The following is an 18,840-nucleotide window of genomic DNA, read 5'->3' as shown; positions in this document are numbered from 1 at the left end:
CAATAGGAAGGCTTCAACATCAGCTGGAAGGACCACACACCTGGATGGGAAGCCAGAGCCCACACAGAGCACAGGTATCACACGCTGGATCTGGAGTGGGCAAGGAGCAAGGGTTGACCACACACGTGGAGACCAAACTCAAGTCCCTCTGAGACGACAACACTTCTGCCCCAGACACAGGTTTCCATCTCCCTAAGGGACACCACTGTGCAGCTGACAGTAGTGGCTGCTAAGTATCTTTGGCACGCCACCCAAACGAGCACCATTCCCTCAACCGCCGTGGCTGAGAATACTCACATTTCCTAATTCAGATGTTGCAACTAACGTACTGTGGGTGGTAGAGGGGAAAGTCTGGAGCAGACAGCCTCAGATCCACCCTTGCCCAGGGCTGCACAGCTTCTTTGGCAGCTACTGCCCGACGACAGAACAGAACATGGCTGACCTCGGCTATTAGGAAGCAGAATTCCTTGTCCTGCCACAGGGCACCCTGGTCCAGGCTCCCAACCCACCCAGATCCTCTCACACACCCATGCACACACACTCACACCCCAACCCCTTCATGTGCACATAGGTCCCACACCCAAATCCATATACATACTCATGCACACATTCATTCACATCCACACACTCACACAAATCCTAAAACCACATGCGCACACACATATACACACACCCATGCACATACACACTCATGCACACTGAAACCTACACACATACCCATACACACACACCTCTAAATCCACCCACATACCCTCCATCACACACACCTGACCCCACACCCAATACACACACACACACACACACACACACTCACGTACACACACGATTGTCCCGTGATGTGTCTTCACCCAGGCTCAGGAACACTGACAGCAACAGCACCGAGGGAGCCTGGTGGGCTACAGGTCAGAATACTCTCTCCCACTGGCTCCTCTGCCCTAGAGCCAGGCTAGCCCTCTCTCTTCCACCCCACAAGGCTGTTCCTGCTGCACCCTTGGACACCCCAGGCATGCATCCCCTGACCAAACCCAGCTCTGGAATCGGGAGGGAGAGAGGCCGGCCCTGGGCAGGGCTCCTGGTTAGTATCCTGTGCAAACCCTGGTGACCAAGGCCTGAGGAGCTGAAGGTTAGGGATTGAGGAGGCCAGGGGTCTGGTCAGAAAGTGAGATCCTAAGGATCTATCGTACAGCACAGGAAACTCTGCTCAATGTTATGTAGCAGCCTGGATGGGAGGGGAGTTTGGGGGAGAATGGATACATGTATACATATGGCTGAGCTGCCTGGCTGTGCACCTGAAACTATCACAACGCTGTTAATCGGCGATACTCCAATGTAAAATTAAAAGTTTTAAAAAAAACAGGTGGGACGCTCATCAAGGAGCAGGGAGCCTCCCGTGGTCTGCTGATGTCTGCCCAAGCTGAGGGCAGCCTACGTGCAGAAACACTTGTCCGGAAGGCTCCATGGTGTGTGCAGGTACCACTGTATCAGCTCAGTTATTGTTTTCAGAACACCCATCAGGGTTTCACCGTCTCCCTCTCTAGGCTTGGTGCCTGGAGGGTGTGGGTCCTTTGCTCCCCCCACCCTGACGCTTTACCAAAGACAAGCAGCTCATCACAGTCCACCCCTTCCCACCTTCCATACACCCCAGATTCCAGCTGCTGGGAGATGCCACCTGAGCTCTGCACCAGCTGCACCCTGCCCCTTCCATCGCCTGTCCCCTCCACTTGGATGCCCTCCCCCTGCCCGTGTCCAAATTCCCTGCCATCTGACCATTGCCCAGCCCACTTCTGCCTCGCTGTGGCTATAAGCTCACTCTCACATCTTCCCAGGGGTCCTGAAGCGGGGGTCCAGGCAAGCCCACACTCAGAGGTGAGTGTGCTCAACAAATGAATGAGCAAAATACTTCCCGCACAAAATTTTATCTTGATCCCTTAGCACTGTACAGATAGCAGGACTGTATTAAAATAGGCCTCAATCTGTATCTCATTTTTATCAGACTCTGAACATAAGGAAAGAATTAAGCTTTGAAGGAGGTATCATTTCCAAATCCAAGCAGACTTTTGTTTTGGAACTTTCTCCCTTGAAAATTACTGAAAGCCAATACTGACAGGCATGCTTTACTTCTGAAATTGCAGAGTAATTTATTTATTTATTCAGGCCATGTGCTCGCTGGGATGGCATCTGGAGATAAACATCTGCTTTTGGTGAGAGTCTGCGATTTAGTCATGCCAAGCACACAGCAACTTCAGTCATACAAATGCACAAAATGTCCGGCCCTCTTTCTAAAATCAGAGACTGGTCAGAGGCGGATGCCAAGTGTGGAGTCCTTCCACAGGGACCGCCGACACCCTCCTGCAGGACTGTGCTTGTCCCAAGCAATGGGGCCTTCTTCTTTACAGGAAGGGGCCTTAGGAACGCCCACCCCTCCCTCTCCCCAGGACGCTGCCCAGGCCCTCTGCTTTCTGCTTCCTCACTCCCACCACCCATGCTCACCACTCCCCTGCTCAGAGACACACCCAAGCTGGAGGCTGAGGTTTAGGGCAATAAAAATAGCTTTTCCCAGCGGCATACACATCAGGAGCCCTCCCCTATGCCATCCAACTGGACTTCATGTAGCCATGACCCTAAATGGGGTTTGATGCCAACTGTGTGCCAGGAATGCCCTTATGGGTATAAATGTGCCCACTTGACCCCTGGCAGGCCCCACTGGAAGGGTGGAGGAACCCAGCTGCACGTGGGTATAGGTGATGCACCTAGACCCTAATGGGGGCTCCAGTATCACCTCTGGGCCTGCTTAGGGCTCACCCTGAATGCCAGCATGCTGCAGCCACCTGCCCTATCTCCCCAGGGGGAGTGGGGGCCAAAGCCAGAGAGCACAGACTGGGGCCTTGTCTCTGCTTCCTCTGCCAAGCACCCTCCTACAGGTGGGTCCCTCCCCACAGGGTTCCTGCAGCCCTGGTGCAAAGAGGAGAGCGAAGACGGTAGTCCCAAGGGGCTGCTACCTGGAGAATCTGCATCTCTGTCTCCCAGAGAATCACTCCATGGCAATTTCCAGAAAGGTTCCCAGGCACTGGACAGGTGAGCTCTGTTCCGTGCAGTCAGTCAATTCATCACAAGATCTGTCAACAGCACTGAGAACTTCACCCAGAACTTCAGACGCCCTGGCTAGTTCTCCCCATTCTGTTTCAATCAGAGGGAGCCTCCTAGTGCCCTGGGTGCTATCAGAAGATCCCTGCCCCACTTTGGGCCTCGGCCCCTCTCTCCATGGATGCTGAGCCCTTCCAAGGCAGGGACTGCCTCTCTTCCCTCCCAGAAGCTGAGGGGTGTTTGTTGAGGGTGTTGAACAAAGTGCTGATCTCAGTGCTGACCAGGAGGGCCAGACTTGTCTCAGGCCCAAACACGAGCAATTTGAGTTAGTGACCCTCTTGTAACAAGCAGGTAGGAAGGCGGGTTTTTGAACCACAGCATTACATGATGTTACATGATGGACAGGTCCCTGTGGCAGTTTCTCCAAAAGAAGTACAGTCACTGTTCGAGAGTGCCCTGGTTCCTGGAACACCTCCAGTGATAGGAGCTCACCACCTGTGCTCGATGACTGTCAGAAATGCTTGATGTCTACTGCACTGAAATGCTGTGGGAAGGAACTAAATTCAAGGGGATCCTGCTTTCAAACAGACAAGGTTCAAGCCCCAGAGGGCAGGGGGCTCTGGACTTGCTCTCCAATCAGGCAGAGCCAGTTTCCCATCAGAAACACTGTCTCGCCAATCCATCCACAGCATGCAGAGCGCTGAGGGACCCCACATGGAGCAGAGTGAGCTCCGTGGAGGCCTCACCCCTCAGGCCTGCATCTCTTCCTGCTCTCCCTTTGCACTGCCCTTCTCTTGGTGTGAGCTGTACCCACAAACAGCAGCAAACCACGATGTCCCCTCTCAGACCCTTACTCACACCCCTGGTCACTGGCAACTGGGCAGTGCCCTACTCGCTATATGGGGATCCTGGGCCCACAGTTACCTCCTGTCTGTCCTGACTTTATTGCTGGAAACACTGTGCACAATAGAAACCATTAAACTAAAAACATGCCGAACATGTGGAACAAATAGGAACATTTCTGTGGATGGGGCTGGTGTCCAGCTGGCCATTTTCATTGGAAGTCCCCAGCTGTACCTCCCTGGCCCGCTGCAGGTTCTGGTCTGGCTGTCACCCTGAAAACAGCCTGCTAGAACCATAGCAAGAGGTTCCTTTTGAGACGACAAAGGCACCTGGTTACCTCGCCCTCCAGGCCAAGAGGGTGAGGGGGTTTCTTCCCCACAGCTGCAGCCCTCATGATTGGCTTCATTGTGCTCCTTCCGTCTCTCAAACGTGTGAAGGAGAGGAAGGGGACTTCTCCCAGGCCCTCGGCACTAACAGCCTCCTGGAACAGGAATGGCTTCATAAAGCCCTTTCTTCACTCTCTCCTAGCTCCTGAAGCCAGTGTGAGGACATCTCACAGCCGTCAGGGGTGGGGGCGTCTCACAGAGAAGCAGAGAGGAAGTAAGCCTGGGCCAGGGGCTCTGCCTGGTTGTGACAGTGGATCTTCAGAATCCACCTGTTATAGGTGCAGAAATGAATCTTCAAAGGTGGGAGGTAACTTACTGAAGTCCTACAGTCAGCAAGGAGAGCCAGCACTGTGGGTCGATGCGTCTACTCCTTGTGGGTGAGGAATGAGGGCCGGGCCACAGCTTTCCTGGATACTGGAAACAGAGAGGGGCAGATCCTAAGATACCCTCAAAATTCCTGCCCTGGTGTACACACAGCCTCTCCCAGTTATTTGATCAAACACTAATAAGGTGCTGTTGCAAAGGGATTTTGCAGATATATAGAATCAAAGTCCCAGATCAGTGGACCTTAAGATAGGAAGGTATCCAGGTGGGCCTGACCTAATCACATGACTTCCTTTAAAAGTAGTTTTCTCCAGCTGGTTGCAAAGGGAGAGTCCTAGGCTCACAGCATGAGAAGGATTTGGCCTCTGCTGCTAGTGTGAAGATGGAGGGGCCATGTGGCAAGGAACATGGGTGACCTCCAAGGGCTCAGAGCGGCCCAGCTGACAGCCAGAAAGGAAATGAGGACCTCAGTCTCACTGCTGCAAGGAGCTGAATTCTGCCAACAACCTGGATGAGCTTGGAGCCCCAGATGAGCCCAGATGAGGACGCAGCCCAGCCAACACCCTGATTTCAGAATTCTGGCCTCCGAAACTATGAGAGTAACTTTCTGTTGTTTCAAGCCACCCAGTTCGTAACACTTTGTTATGGTCCCGGGAAACAAATACAGATTCTATTACCCAGGAGTGGGGTGCCACTGCAACAAATACCTAAAAATAAGGAAGTGGCTTTAGAATTAGGTAATGCCTTGAAAAGTTTTGAGACACGTGATAGAAAAAGCCTAAACTGCCTTGAATAGACTATTAGTAGAAATATGGATGTTAAAAACCCTGCCAGTGAGTGCTCAGAAGGAAATGAGTAACATGTTATTGGAAACTGGAGGAAACTTATTATAAAGTGGCAGAGAACTCAGCTGAACTGTATTCTACTGTTGGGTGGAAAGCACAACTTGTAAATGAACATGAAGAGATAGATTTCTAAGCAAAGTTTTGAAGATGTAGCCTGGTACCTCCTGGCTGTTTATAGTAACATTTTAGAGGGAAGAGATAAATTGAGGAAGGAACTAACAGAAATGATGAGCACCTGATGGTTTGGGAAATTCTCAGCCTGTTCAGATAGCAAAAGAGGCTAAAATTAGGAGATTCATGGTTGGGAAAGTGTGCACTGGTGAGAAAGCCAACAGTGTGGCTGAAGAGATTAAGGGTGTGACCTCATGGATGCACTCAACCATCTCAGCAGAAGCCAGGAATAGAGATGGTGTTACCCAGGAAGGATCTATGGAGGATCTTCTTGTCTATGGTGTGGATCCCCATGACAAACACAGGCAACCCACAAGTTTTTTGAGAATGTTAATCAGCAGAAACACTGACAGCTTAAACTGAAAGGGATGGAGCGAAAAAAGGGCTGTTGGACTTCTGAAATTCTACAGGCAGCAAACAGGCTGATAGAACTACTGAGCTGTTGACATGTTCTATCCTTCAAGAAAAAGGAAGAATGACTCCAAGAATGGAGTTGGGCCCAGAGGGCAAAGCCTTGAATCACAGAGGATTATTCTCAGGTCTTGAAACTGAAAGGACTTTGCTGGATTTTAGTATTGCTTGGGACTGGAGACTGCTTTCATTCCTTCCTTTACCTCCCTCTCTCCTTCCCTCCTTTCCCTGTTGTTGTTTTTTTTAAGTAGTCTTTCTTTCTTAGAGCAGATTTATGCAGCAAAATTGAGTGCAAGGTATAGAGATGGTACTCCCTGTCCCTACATACACAGAGTGTCTCCCACTACCAAAATCCCACAACAGAAGGGTACATATGTTATAATCGATAAGCTTACACTGACACATCATTATCACCCAAAGTCCATAGTTTACATTAGGGTTCACTCTTGGTGTTATATTCTATGGGTTTTGACAAATATAACCATTATTATGTTTGTATCATACAGAGTAGTTTCACTGCCCTAAAAACCCTCTGTGCTCTGCCTATCCATCCCTTTCTCCCTGAAATCCCTGGAAACCATTGGTCTTCTTACTGTCTCCACGGTCTTGACTTTTCCAGAACATCATATTGTTGGAATCGTATAGTATGTAGCCTTCTCATATTGTTTTCTTTCACTTAGTAATACACATTTAAGGGTCTTCCATGTCTTTTCATGACTTGATAGCTCATTTCTTTTTAGTGCTAACATTCCATTGTCTAGATGCTCCACAGTTTGTTCATTCAGTCCTTTGGATAACAGTCCTTATCAGGTATGTCTTTTGCAAATATTTTCTCCCATTCTGTGGCTTGACTTGTCATTCTCTTGACAGTTATCTTTCACAGAGCAGACAATTTAAATTTTAATGAAGTCCAACTTATCAGTTATTTCTTCCATGGATCATGACTTTGGTGTTGTATCTAAAAGGCAACACTATACCCAAGGTCATCTAGGTTTTCTCCTATGTTATCTTCTAGATATAGTTTCATGTTTTACATTTAGGCCTATGATCCATTTTGAGTTAATTTTTGTGAAGGATGTAAGGTATGTGCCTAGATTCATATTTTTTATTTTTTGCATGTGGATGTCCAGTTGTTCCAGCACCATTTGTTGAAAAGACTATATTTGCTCCATTGTATTGCCTTTGCCCTTTTATCAAAGATCCATTGACTATATTCATGTGAGTCTACTTCTGGGCTCTCTATTCTGTTTCACTTATTTGTCTATTTTTTCACCAATACCACACTGTCTTGATTACTATAGCATTATAGTAGTCTTGAAGTCAGGTTATGCTCTGACTCTGTTCTTCTCATTCAATATTAAGTCACCTATTCTGAGTCTTTTGCCTCTCCAGATAAACTTTAGAATCAGTTTGTTGACATCCACACAATGATTTACTGGGATTTTGATTGGAATTGCATTGAATTTATAGATCTAGTTGGGAAATACTGACATCTTGACAATATTGAGTCTTCCTATCCATGAACATAGAATATCTATTTAGCTCTTCTTTGATTTCTTTCATTAGTATTTTGTAGTTTTTCTCATAGAGATCTTGTACATATTTTGTTAGATTTCTACCTAAGTATTTCATTTGGAGGGGTGCTAATGCAAATGACATTGTTTTTAATTTCAAATTACACATGTTCATCAACAGTATATAGGAAAGTGACTTTTGTATATTAACATTGTATCCTGCAAATTTGCTATAACGGTTTATTAGTTCCAGCAGGTTGTTTGGGTTTTTTTGGTCAATTCTATCAGATTTTCTACATAGACAACCATATTCTCTGCAAGCATAAAGTTTTATTTTTTCCTTCCCAATCAGTATACTTTTTTTTTTTATCTTATTGCATTAGCTTTCAGTACAATGTTGAAAAGGAAGGGTGAGAAGGAACACCTTGGTCTTGTTCCTGATTCTAGCAGGAAAACATCTAGTTTTTCACCATTATGATATTTGCTGTAGATTTTTTTGTAGATGTTCCTTATGAAGTTGAGAAATCTCCCCTCTGTTCCTAGTTTGCTGTTTTTATCATGAATGAGTACTGGATTTTATCATATGCTTTTTCTATATCTACTGATATGATCATGTGATTTTCCTTCTTTGTTGATGTGATGGACTATATTGATTGTTTTTTGAATGTTAAACTAGCCTTGCAAACATGGGATAAATCCCACTTGGTCATTGTGTGTAATCATTTTATGCATTGTTGATTTGGTTTGCTAATATTTTGTTGAGGGTTTTTGCATCTATGGTCATGAGAAATATTGGTCTGTAGTTTTCTTGTAATGCCTTTTTGTATTAAGGAAATGCTGGCCTCCTAGAATGAGTTAGGAAGTTTGCCCTGTGAACTCACTTCTTTAATGGATCCAAGAAGGGTTGTTCATTTTCAGTCTGTTCGGTTTTTAAATTGTTGTTAGGATGGAGTAGCGACTTCCCAGCTCCTCATATGCCAGACAGGAAACAAGCAACTCTGGTGACCCTTCCTAACTTCCACTCCCCCTCTCCTCCCCCAACCTTTTGGAGTAGGAACAGTCTGTCATGTATCACATGCTTGTCCCACCACTGTATTTTGGAAGCAGATAATTTGTTTTCTGGTTTCACAGATCAGAGATGGAGAGGAATTTTGCCCCAGATGGACCATACCAAGAGTCTCACCAATACTAGATTTAGATGATTCAGATGATGAGATCAGAGCTGATGATATTTAGATGAGATTTTGGATGAAGAGCTCTTATATAATGGGTTGAGACTTTTGGAGATGTTGGGATGGAGTGAATGTATTTTGTATGCGGGATGAATGTGAATTTAGGAGGAACAGCGGGCAGACTATAATAGGCTGAACTGTTGCCCTCAAAAGATATGTCCAATCCTAATTCCAGGAACCTGTAAATATGACCTACTTGGAAAATGTGTCTCTACATATGCAGTTAGGTTAAGAATCTTAAGATGAGCAGATCATGCGGGATTGCCTGGTGGATGCTAAATCCACTGACAAGTGTCCTTATAGGAAAGAGGCAGTGGGAATTTTGAGACAGACACACAGAAGAGGAAGAGGCAATGCGAAGATGCAGTGGAAATGGAGAGACGTAGCCTCAGAAGGTGGAAAGGCGGAAGAATTCTCCCCTAGAGCCTCTGAGGAGAGCAGGGCCCTGCCGACACCTTGATTTCAGAATTCTGACCTCCAGAATTGTGAGAGCTTAAATTCTGGTGTTTCAAGACACCCAGTTCATGGTATTTTGTTATAGCAGCCCCAGGAAGATCATACACCTTCTGCTCTTTTGTACAGTTTGCAGCCAGGCCAGGTGATGGGGAGAACCCACCCATGCTGAAGTCTGTGGACCCTGAGGGCAGAGTAACACGGAGACCCCACCCATGATGATGTTCCTGTGCTGGGCAGTGTGACAAGGGAGAGCTAAGCAAGCAAGAGTGGGTGGAGCTGTGAGCAGCCTCAGGCTAGCTTATGATGCCAAGAGAGCAGAGTGCTTACTTCATAGGACCCAGAGGTCAGAGTGGGCTTGAACGAGATGCAATGGTGTCTTTCCTCATGACCGCACACTCCAGCAAGCACACAGAGCGAGTGAGGCTCCAGGTTCAGGCACCTCCTGACTTGGGGTTAAGCTGGAGGGATCAGGACAGTGAGTGTCCCAGAGGGCATCTCACCGCCTCCCCAGCTACTGCTTCAACCCCTCTCTGTGACCCTCCTGCACCAAGGAAATGTCCTACATGAACAAGCCAATTGGTAAGAAAGGTGGTCTGAAAGTTTAGCAGGCAGCTACTGCTTCCAAAAAGAAACCAGTTTTCTATGAGATGGGGCATAAATGGGTGGGTTTGGATCTGTAAGTAACCTTGGCTCATCCAGACCACACCCACGACCTGGGACACTTTCCCTTCTCCCCACAGTCCTTCCTGTGGGTTTGCTCCTGTTGGGCAGTCAGGATCTCAGCAGCCCCCAGAGGCTTGAGTGCCGACCCTGGGTGGGAGTTAGGTGTTTGTTTCCTTGCCCATAAGAAAGGTAAACAGAGCTCCCCTCTGGGGAGCTTCTGTAAGCACTCAGAGCAAGGTAAGCACTCAGAGCAAGGCAAGCACACATGAGCAGAGTTGAGTGTTTGATTCACAGATGACCCACTTACTGGGCACTTGGGAATGGGATCCCTGGCCTTGCCCTTTGACCCATCCCTATCATCTTCATTCCCATGCTGCGCATCTCAATGCTGCCATCACATTAGGAAACAGACTGCCCTCTAGAGCGTCATTTCCATTGGAAAATGCAGCGCAAGGTCCAAACAACTACACCCAAGGGACTTCACAAGGCTGTGCATTCTCTGTTTTTCCTCACCTTCCATGGTGTGGGAGCCCAATGGCTGCACCTCACCTCCCACCCCTTTCCAAGGCATCTGCCCTGAGCCTCTAAAAAACAGCCAGCCTCATTAATCTCTCAGCACCAGCTCCATGGGCCAGGCGTGGGAACAGAACAGCCACTGCTGATGGGTGGAAGCAGCCTAAGAGTGTGGAGGAAGAGGCATCCTGGGACACCTGTGAGGCCCTGACCCTCCTTCATGTACAGCTGGGTTTCTGCACCCTGCCCTTTACTCATTCTAGGAAACATGCCCTAGATCTCCCTAACCCTCCGACCTCCAGAAGGGATAGATGGGGGAAGTGAGTTGCCCATTCCCTAGCTCACACTTGCCTCCCCAGGGTGAGACAAAGGGGCAGAGGTTGTGATAGGTGATAAGAGTAAAATCCAGAGGGCTCTGAGGAACAAGTGCTGCTTCAGACCTGGTGGGAGAACATGTTGGACAGTTAGTGTGGCACCAGTGCCCCCCAGGACAGTAGCCACTCATGATGGGATGGCCTGGACTTGGTTGCCTAACCAGCGAGAGCCCAGGACATGAGTCAGGCCCACAGAACACAGCCTTGACCATGGTCCTGCTCATAGCTCCCCAGCCCTGCAGCCTGGGTCTCCTCACCTGGACACTGCATGTGGCCCCTGAATGGCTCTCCTGGGCTGGCGAGCAGCTCCTGCTGTCTCTGAATCTATGCCTTCCCCACTCTGCCCATGCCAGTCTACTTCTCACTGAGGAAGCTGAGGGATGAGACTGAGCAGTCCTTTTGGGAAGCAGGACCACCCTAGCTGAAGGACCAACCCTGTGACTTTTCACTTTCAAAATGAATCAGGGAAAATTACCTCCTGAGCAAACCCACTGCTGTTCTTAGTTTCCAGATGGGTGCCAAAAGCTTGAGATATTATGTGGCTGTGGAAATCAGTTGCAAATGTGAAAACTGATTACAATTTGCAAGTGTTTCAAGTTTTATTCAAACCCATAGCTAATAATTAAACTGGGAGCAGTGAAAGGGGAGAGGGCTCCTCACAGGTGAGGCCAGTGGGGCCTTGGAGGCACCTGCTTGTCGTGTGGTCTCATGCCAGGGTTGAGGCCCCAATCAATAGAAGTGTCTCCAAGAGGCCATTTCATCAAACCCAAAACCAAAGCCCCCACCCCAACCGACTGCATATAGTTGAGTTTCCTGTGTTATTTGAAAATGTCTCAAGGATTTTTTTTTTTTTTTTTTTTGCGGTACGCGGGCCTCTCACTGTTGTGGCCTCTCCCGTTGCAGAGCACAGGCTCCGGACGCGCAGGCTCAGCGGCCATGGCTCACAGGCCCAGCTGCTCCGCGGCATGTGGGATCTTCCCAGACCGGGGCACGAACCCGTGTCCCCTGCATTGGCAGGCGGACTCTCAACCACTGCGCCACCAGGGAAGCCCTCAAGGATTGACTTTTGTTTTTTCCTCTCTCCTAAAATTTGTGTGTGTGCTGATTTGGGGGCTCCAGAGAAGATCACTTGTGGAAACCAGTACCTGCCATTTCCCATCTCACTCCCCTCTCTCTACAGTTTCCGGTTTCTGCCTTTAAAAGGAACAGGACTGACTTTGTGCCATCAGTGCAGGCTTTGAGGCTCTGAACAGCCGAGCACAGTCAAGAAACAAGGTGGTAGGGGTCTCCCAGCCTATGACCGGTATGTTTGCTGTAAGCATCTTTGCTGCAAGCATTTCGGTCACACAACTAATTGGCTGTATGGCAATTGTGCCATAAAAGATAAAGTAACTAATTCACAACAGTCTTTAAGAGCATTATCGATTCTTTAGCTAATTTAGATATGGCAGCTTGTTCTCTAATGCTTTCTTTACCAAACTTATGCAATATTAGAAGTCGGAGGGAAAAGAAGAATCTAGGACCTCCTATCCCTCACAAAAATAAATGGTTACGTGATTCCTGATGGGCATAAGTTTCTTGAAAATGGTGAAACGTTTTTGCTATTTGATAGCGGAGTACGTGATGTAACCAGAATTTTGGCATTTGGCACAGATCTTGCTTAGATGATTTGGTTAAATATAAGAACTGGACATGTGATGGAACATTTAAATGTAGTCCAGATATGTACTACCAGTTATACACAAGAAATATATTGATAAGAAATAGCATCCTTCATCTGTTATTTTACTTCCAGAAAAACCTGAAGAGACAACAGATTTTTTTATATCGTAAAGAACTTATTTACAATTGACATTAGATCCTGAATCCCTAATGACTGACTTTGAGAAAGGAAGTATCATCACTTCCTCTAAGTTATACCCAAATACAACTATAACCATGAATCTACACACATTTTAATTGTATTAAAATATTTTTAGTATTTTCATTTTTCCACAATAAAATCTTTTAAAGATTTTGTCATTAATTTTTCATGTTTCATTATGCCATTTTTGTCTTTTTCATTATGCCCTTTTTATTTTTTATGGCAAAAATACCCAGAACCCTCCCAGCCGCAACCCCAGGCTCAGCTTTGGCCACCAGCAGCAGTGGCATGTGAAGAGCTCAGGCCATGCTTGAGTTTGGGGCTGAGGAGGGAAGTAAGTTGCCCTCCAGGACAGACAATGCTGGACAACTTTATGTGAAACCTCAAAAGGAACACACCCACCTGGGCAGGTGACTACAAAGCCCTGCGGTCTGTTCTCCTATGGTCTGCAAGCTAAGGACACGTCTGAATTTTCAAATGGTTGAACGAAGAAAATCAAAACAAGAATAACATTTCAGGACACATGACATATATGAAATTCTAATCTCACAGGTAGTTTTACTGGAACATAGCATGGCCATTTGTTCACAACAGACACCATATGGCTTGAAAGATGAAGTATTTTCTACCTGACCCTTATATAGAAACAAAACAAACAAAAGGATCAGCCATTTTTGATGAAATGTCAAAGCAGTTTCATTTCAGCTCAATATTGGTCTCACAGCTGCATCAGACGTGGGTCTTGTATTCTGCCCACCTCTACAGAGTGTAAAACTGAGCTCAAAGTGTTACATGTTTTAGGAAGTACAAACACCTTACGGGGTGACAACAAACTAACATAATCCCCTCATAATTCCCTCAGTCACAGGCTAAACAGCGGCAAATAGAGTTTGGTACTCATGTGGGTGAGCCTGACCCCACACATAAACCCAATGTCAATGTTAGAGGACATACTCCACATCAGGAAAGTAAAAAACAAAACAGGACACACAATAGGTCCTGATCCAAACACCAGCGATGATGATGCCAACAGGCTCAGTGTGCCCTTCCTGCCACTCTCCAGAGGGTCTACTCACCTGATGGGATCCACTTGGTTCTAAGCATCATGGCACTTACCACCTGGGCTGCCTGAGGATGGCAGGAGAGATCACCAGCCTACCTGCTCATCTCCTTCCCCTGGTACTGCTTCTAGGAGCATCATAATATCTGTTCCCCCTCGTGTCCTTCCCATGTCTGAAGTGTGGAGGCAGAGTCAGTGCACCATAAGTTGAGGGAGCAATGGGAGGTGGAATTAGCGCAACTGGGGTGGGGAATCAGTGTGCCGTGGGAATCAATGCCTGGTGTTATACGGTTCCTGGCAATTTTGTTTCAGCCTTGGTGACTAACAGTTTGGCACATGGATTTTCTGCTACTGGAAGGGGTTAAGGTTAAAAAAGTTAACTCTAGGGCCAAGGTTAAAAAAAATAGCATAAAATGGCCCCTGATGGCCTTTTTTTTTTTTTTACACTGTTAAGTCTCCACATAAACAGACCATAGTCTCTATCAATTTAACTATTCATGGGAGAGAAAAGGCCTGGAGAATAATCCTCTAACAGTACAATGTCTTCTGTACCACACACCTTCATGCCCAGAGTGTCTGGGCTTTAGGCATCCCCAGGTGATGGATTAGGAGAGCGTGAGGCCCAGAGAGCTCAGGGCTTGCTCCTGGCGAGGGATCACCAGGAGTCCTGGCCCCCTGCTTTCCAGAGGCCTGTTAGCAGCCGAGGTGTGTACAGCCCTGATGCCACATGAGTGCTGGGTGGTATCTGTATTCAGGACAAGCAGAGGCTGGCTGGCCGCTGGAGGCTGCACTGGGAACTCTTGAGCAGTGCCCACCTGGATTCAGAAGAGCATCATGAGTGGGACAGATTCGTTTTCATTTCAGCTGTTCAGGGCTCTCTAGAGCTAGATGTAGAGAGAGAGCAGGTCTAGTGGCAGTAAGTCACCTGGCCTGTGGATCTTCCCCTTCTGCTCATTAGAAACATCTGGGTAATGTATATACCCTCAGAGATTCTGACTGAGGGGTCTGGGGTCAGTGCACGCGTGTGTGCGTGTGTTTGTATCTTCTGAGTTCCTGGCATGAGCCTAGTGTGTGGCCACGGTGAGAACCACATACTCTACCTCAGGGGAACTCCCTCTTCATGGGCTGCTGTGAGAAGCTACAGTATTTGGGCGCAGCCTGCACACCTGCACTTGCCCTGTGCCCAGGGCACGAGCTGCCTTTCCTCCAGCATTCCTCCAAGTTCCCTAGGGACGTGATCCAGCTGCCGCTGCCTCTAGGCATGAGCTCTCAATAACTGTCCTTGTTGACACATCTTCACACCTGCCGTGTCCTCCCCGACCTCCCTGTCATCAAGCACTAGAAGGGGCTGCATGGGGCTCAGACCCCCTGGAATGACCATGAGCTCCAAGAGCTCCATCACTTGATGTGCCAGGAAAGGTCAAGAGCAAACTGCTCACATGCTGCATTAGCGTGAGAAACCTTGACAGAACAGGTCCACCTGTCATTTTGGAGGTTAGTAAGTACTAACCAAGTAAGACAAACAGAGACTAGGAATATAATACACCAAATTGCAAAACAGTAAAGAACTGAAAGACCCCTATGAACATTACTTTCTAAAAGTGCTACTTTCCATGTCTTTTTGGAATGGGTCAGCTATGACAAGGCTGGGCATCCCTAGGTGACCCGAAATTCATACTCACTGGGAACCTCTGAATGTGACCTTATCTGGAAATGCGGTCTCTGTAGATGTCATCAAGGTAAGGATCTCAAGATAAGATGACCTTGGATTAGGATGGATCCTTATAAGAGAGAGGAGAGGGAGATTTGAGACACAGAAACACAGGAAGATGGCCACATGACGATGGAGGCAGAGACTGGGGTGATGTGGCCATAAGCTCAGGGATACATGGAGGTACCAGCAACTAGAAGTGGCAGGAATGATCCTCTCCTAGAGTCTCCAGAAGGAGCACAGCCTGCCTACACCTCGATCCTGGACTTCTGGCCTCCGGAAGTGCATTCCTATTGTTGTAAGCCTCTTGTTTGTGGTACTTTGTTGGGGCAGCCCCAGAAAACTTACACTGCCTCTGTGAATTAATTCTTAAAACGATCCAGGACTTAGTATGCAAGTGGAGTGGTGCAGCAAGGCAGCACAGGGCTTGCGAGCGCCATCCCAGGAGGGCTGTAGGAAAGGCGCTTCAAAGTAACATCTCTACAAGGTCTAAATGAGCCTCTCTGTGCAAGGTTCTTTGGGATGCTATTTCAAAGCAGTCTGGAGGTGGCTTGTTGTGAGAATCGGGGGAGGTCACCCACTTCTCTACTTTCCTCTTGTCTCCCCATGAGGGGCTCTCCCAGGGACACACTAAGATACCCAAAACCAAGCAAAAAGCAGCATCAATGCATAGCTTCAAAAAATATTCTAAAGCAAGCATTTCTCTTTTGTTTCCGGGTAGAAATGGGGCAAAAAAGCAAAAATTAACACTTTTTAAAATAGGTGCAGTATGTACTATTTTCATGTTTGACTAAAAACTGAGCAGTGAAAATATTTCAGGTGCTTATAGGATGACCTTGAGGTATACTAGACTCAGCTTTGGTTCGAAATTATAATACAACCAAAAAGAAACTGACCTGTTCACCAAAGAAAAATGGAACAAAGTGAAGGCAGTGGGGTCTGTGCTGAGCAGCCCATGTAGGAGAGGCAGGCTCAGACCTGAATGTGATCCTGGAGAAGAGATTTTGCTGACATAGGATATGCCTAGAGTGTTCAGATAGGCAGAGGGTTAGAAATAAGTAGATTTCTTTCACAGAGACTTAAACCAACCTTTTTATGCTTATCAAGAATGGAGAAAGGATGAAAATGCAGCTAGTTGTGCCACTGGAGACCTGGGATTGTGGCCAAGCAAAGTGGTCCCTGAGTGCTGGGTGCAGCCCACCCTCAGAATGAAGAGCCGCCTTGCTGTCGTGGCCACCTCAATAGGGCTCAGCCCATGTTTGAATGCGTGTGTGCTCCTGACTCCACAAGCAGCCCGAGAGGGCCTTGGGAGGAAGCGGCTCGCTGTATTTGCAGGCAGAACTCCTCTCCTTCAGCTGCACTTTCAGCTCCTTGCAAGGGAATCCCTTGGTGGAAGCCACAATCACCCCAAGCTAAGCTGCTCACAGCTGTCAACAGCAGCCCTTCACCCTGAGGCAGCTGTGCACCTCCTGGGGCAGGGCTCTTGGAATGACTTCCTGGGGTCTTCATCTCAAAAGAAGCATGCAGGAGTTGAGAACAACGTACTCAGAGAAGTGATTCTCAACAAAAGCAGTCACCTCTATGCTTTCTTGTCCTTCTAGGTCAGTTTTTTCACTCGTCGATTATGCTTGTCAATGGTTAAGGTTGTCCGGTCCACAGCTGCAGTGATGCCATCCAAGGCCTCATCCTGTCTCTCCAGCTCTGATTCGGCATCCAACGCGAGATCTTTTAGTTTCCTCAGGATCTGCAAGGGAAGCACAAATGATAGGAGGGGTGCCTTTTCTTATACTCTCAAAAACAGACAATATTTCTTTCTGTTATTTTTACAGTACTTAAGAAAATTTGTAAGTCAATGGGAATGATGAACACTCTGAGCAGAGCCAGAGCTTGCAGCTCTGACCCTGGGTTTGGGTCTCAGCTCTGCCACTTTCTGGCACTGACCTTCAGCGAGGTAGAGCTGTTGGAAGATGATGTATTTGCTCTCTGGCCCTGCTCCAAGCCATAAGCAAGGAGATTGACCACACAGCCCCAGGAGATGCACCCCTGCGGCACTGCTGTTTCCAACCCACGGTTTGCTGTTTCACCAACCCTGACAGCCTTGCTGGGAATGTTACCACATCCACGTGGAATTCCTGCAAACAGTAGCAGCACAGGGCAGAACCAGGGATCTGGATCCTACAACTCAGATCTGAGTTCCAGCTCTCACCCAATCATTGTTTTCATTACCTTTCTGCATCCAAGTGCCTAACTGCAGACTGAAGCTGGAAAAACAAAATTTAAGAAGAAAGGCAAAACACTTTGTCTATATGTTTGAAATATTTCACATACAAATACAAAAGGCAGAACAAAACACAGCACAAATAACCCAAGGTGATGAAGCAGTTACACAACATAACCCCGTGGGCCTACTGAGAAAAACTGGGAGATGGCAGGGTTCTGTGGAGAGGCAAAAAGGATATCTGTGGGCGCAGACACGTGGAGGACACTCAGAAATGCCATAAACACACAGTGATGCCACAGGTGAGGATGGCGCCCACAGCGTGGAGGGCTGCTCCAGCATGGCTAGACCAAGGGAGTCGACCAGGCTGGATGGCAGCTCCTCGTCCCCATTTCTGTGACTCATGTCATACTTCATACAGTTTCATAAACTAGTTAAGAGCAGCACTGTATTACAATTCTATTGGGACTAGTTGCATTGTGAAATGTACTTTAATTACATACTTACTGAACCTTGGTTTAAAAATTTAATATCCCCAAGCCGAAACAAAAAGTAATGATTTTAAGAGAAATCTTAATGACCAACTACTTGCAGTAAATGTTAATACCTCTTTTCTTTTAGGGAAAGTTTCAGATCATTGGTTAGGTCAAGAAAAAGGAACTGCAGAAATCTGAATTATTAAGATGAGCCCTTGGTGCCCTGCTTACTAACTCCCAGTGGATGAACCTGCCTACAGATCCATTCAAAGTCCTTTATCACACAGGGATGGATGTTACTAGTGAACAGCCTGGGTGACCACCTCAGAGGACCCCAAGTGCAATCTATTGATACTATATCATACTCCACACTGAAATCCTGCCCCCTGCTCCCAGAGGTCCCACCAGGTGACACAGGCAAGAAAGCTCTAGGTTCCACAGGAGGCCTGGGACAATCCTGAGCAGTGCTACTGCCGAGAAAGGAGGCCACACCTCAAGGAGAGTAAACTGTACCCGTGTGGTGTCTCAGAAGGTATAATGGTACCCGTGAGGTCAAATGGAAGCAGCTCTGTGCTTAGAATCAAAAGGAATTCCTGACCACCTGGCCCAGCACCCACTGCCTGGGAGAACTGCTTCATCTGATTAACAAGAAACCATAAAGGCAGGGCGATGGCCAGGAGGATAATAAGATCAAC

General features: G+C 47.4%; 1 protein-coding gene across 3 annotated transcripts in view; it reads right to left on the bottom strand.

Annotated features, from left to right (window-relative positions):
• Positions 1 to 13,204: 13,204 nt before the first annotated feature.
• The window catches only part of SNAP47 (synaptosome associated protein 47), a 64,915-nt gene continuing 59,279 nt past the window's right edge, over positions 13,205 to 18,840 (bottom strand). For 2 of the 3 annotated variants that reach the window (XM_027096464.1, XM_027096468.1), the window contains one exon: positions 13,214 to 17,195. In XM_027096464.1, the coding sequence (XP_026952265.1) occupies positions 17,049 to 17,195 (147 nt within the window). In that variant the 3' untranslated portion in view covers positions 13,214 to 17,048. Of the gene's footprint in view, positions 17,196 to 18,840 lie in introns of all 3 variants that reach the window. The other variant, XM_027096467.1, reaches the window with a different exon arrangement.

The sequence above is a fragment of the Aethalodelphis obliquidens genome, unplaced genomic scaffold, assembly GCF_003676395.1.
Source record: "Aethalodelphis obliquidens isolate GAN/ISIS:26980383/991018 unplaced genomic scaffold, ASM367639v1 scaffold102, whole genome shotgun sequence".
Classification (NCBI taxonomy): Eukaryota; Metazoa; Chordata; class Mammalia; order Artiodactyla; family Delphinidae; genus Aethalodelphis; species Aethalodelphis obliquidens.
Note: the sequence above shows the minus strand (reverse complement) of the source record. Positions and strands in the feature narration are given on the sequence as shown.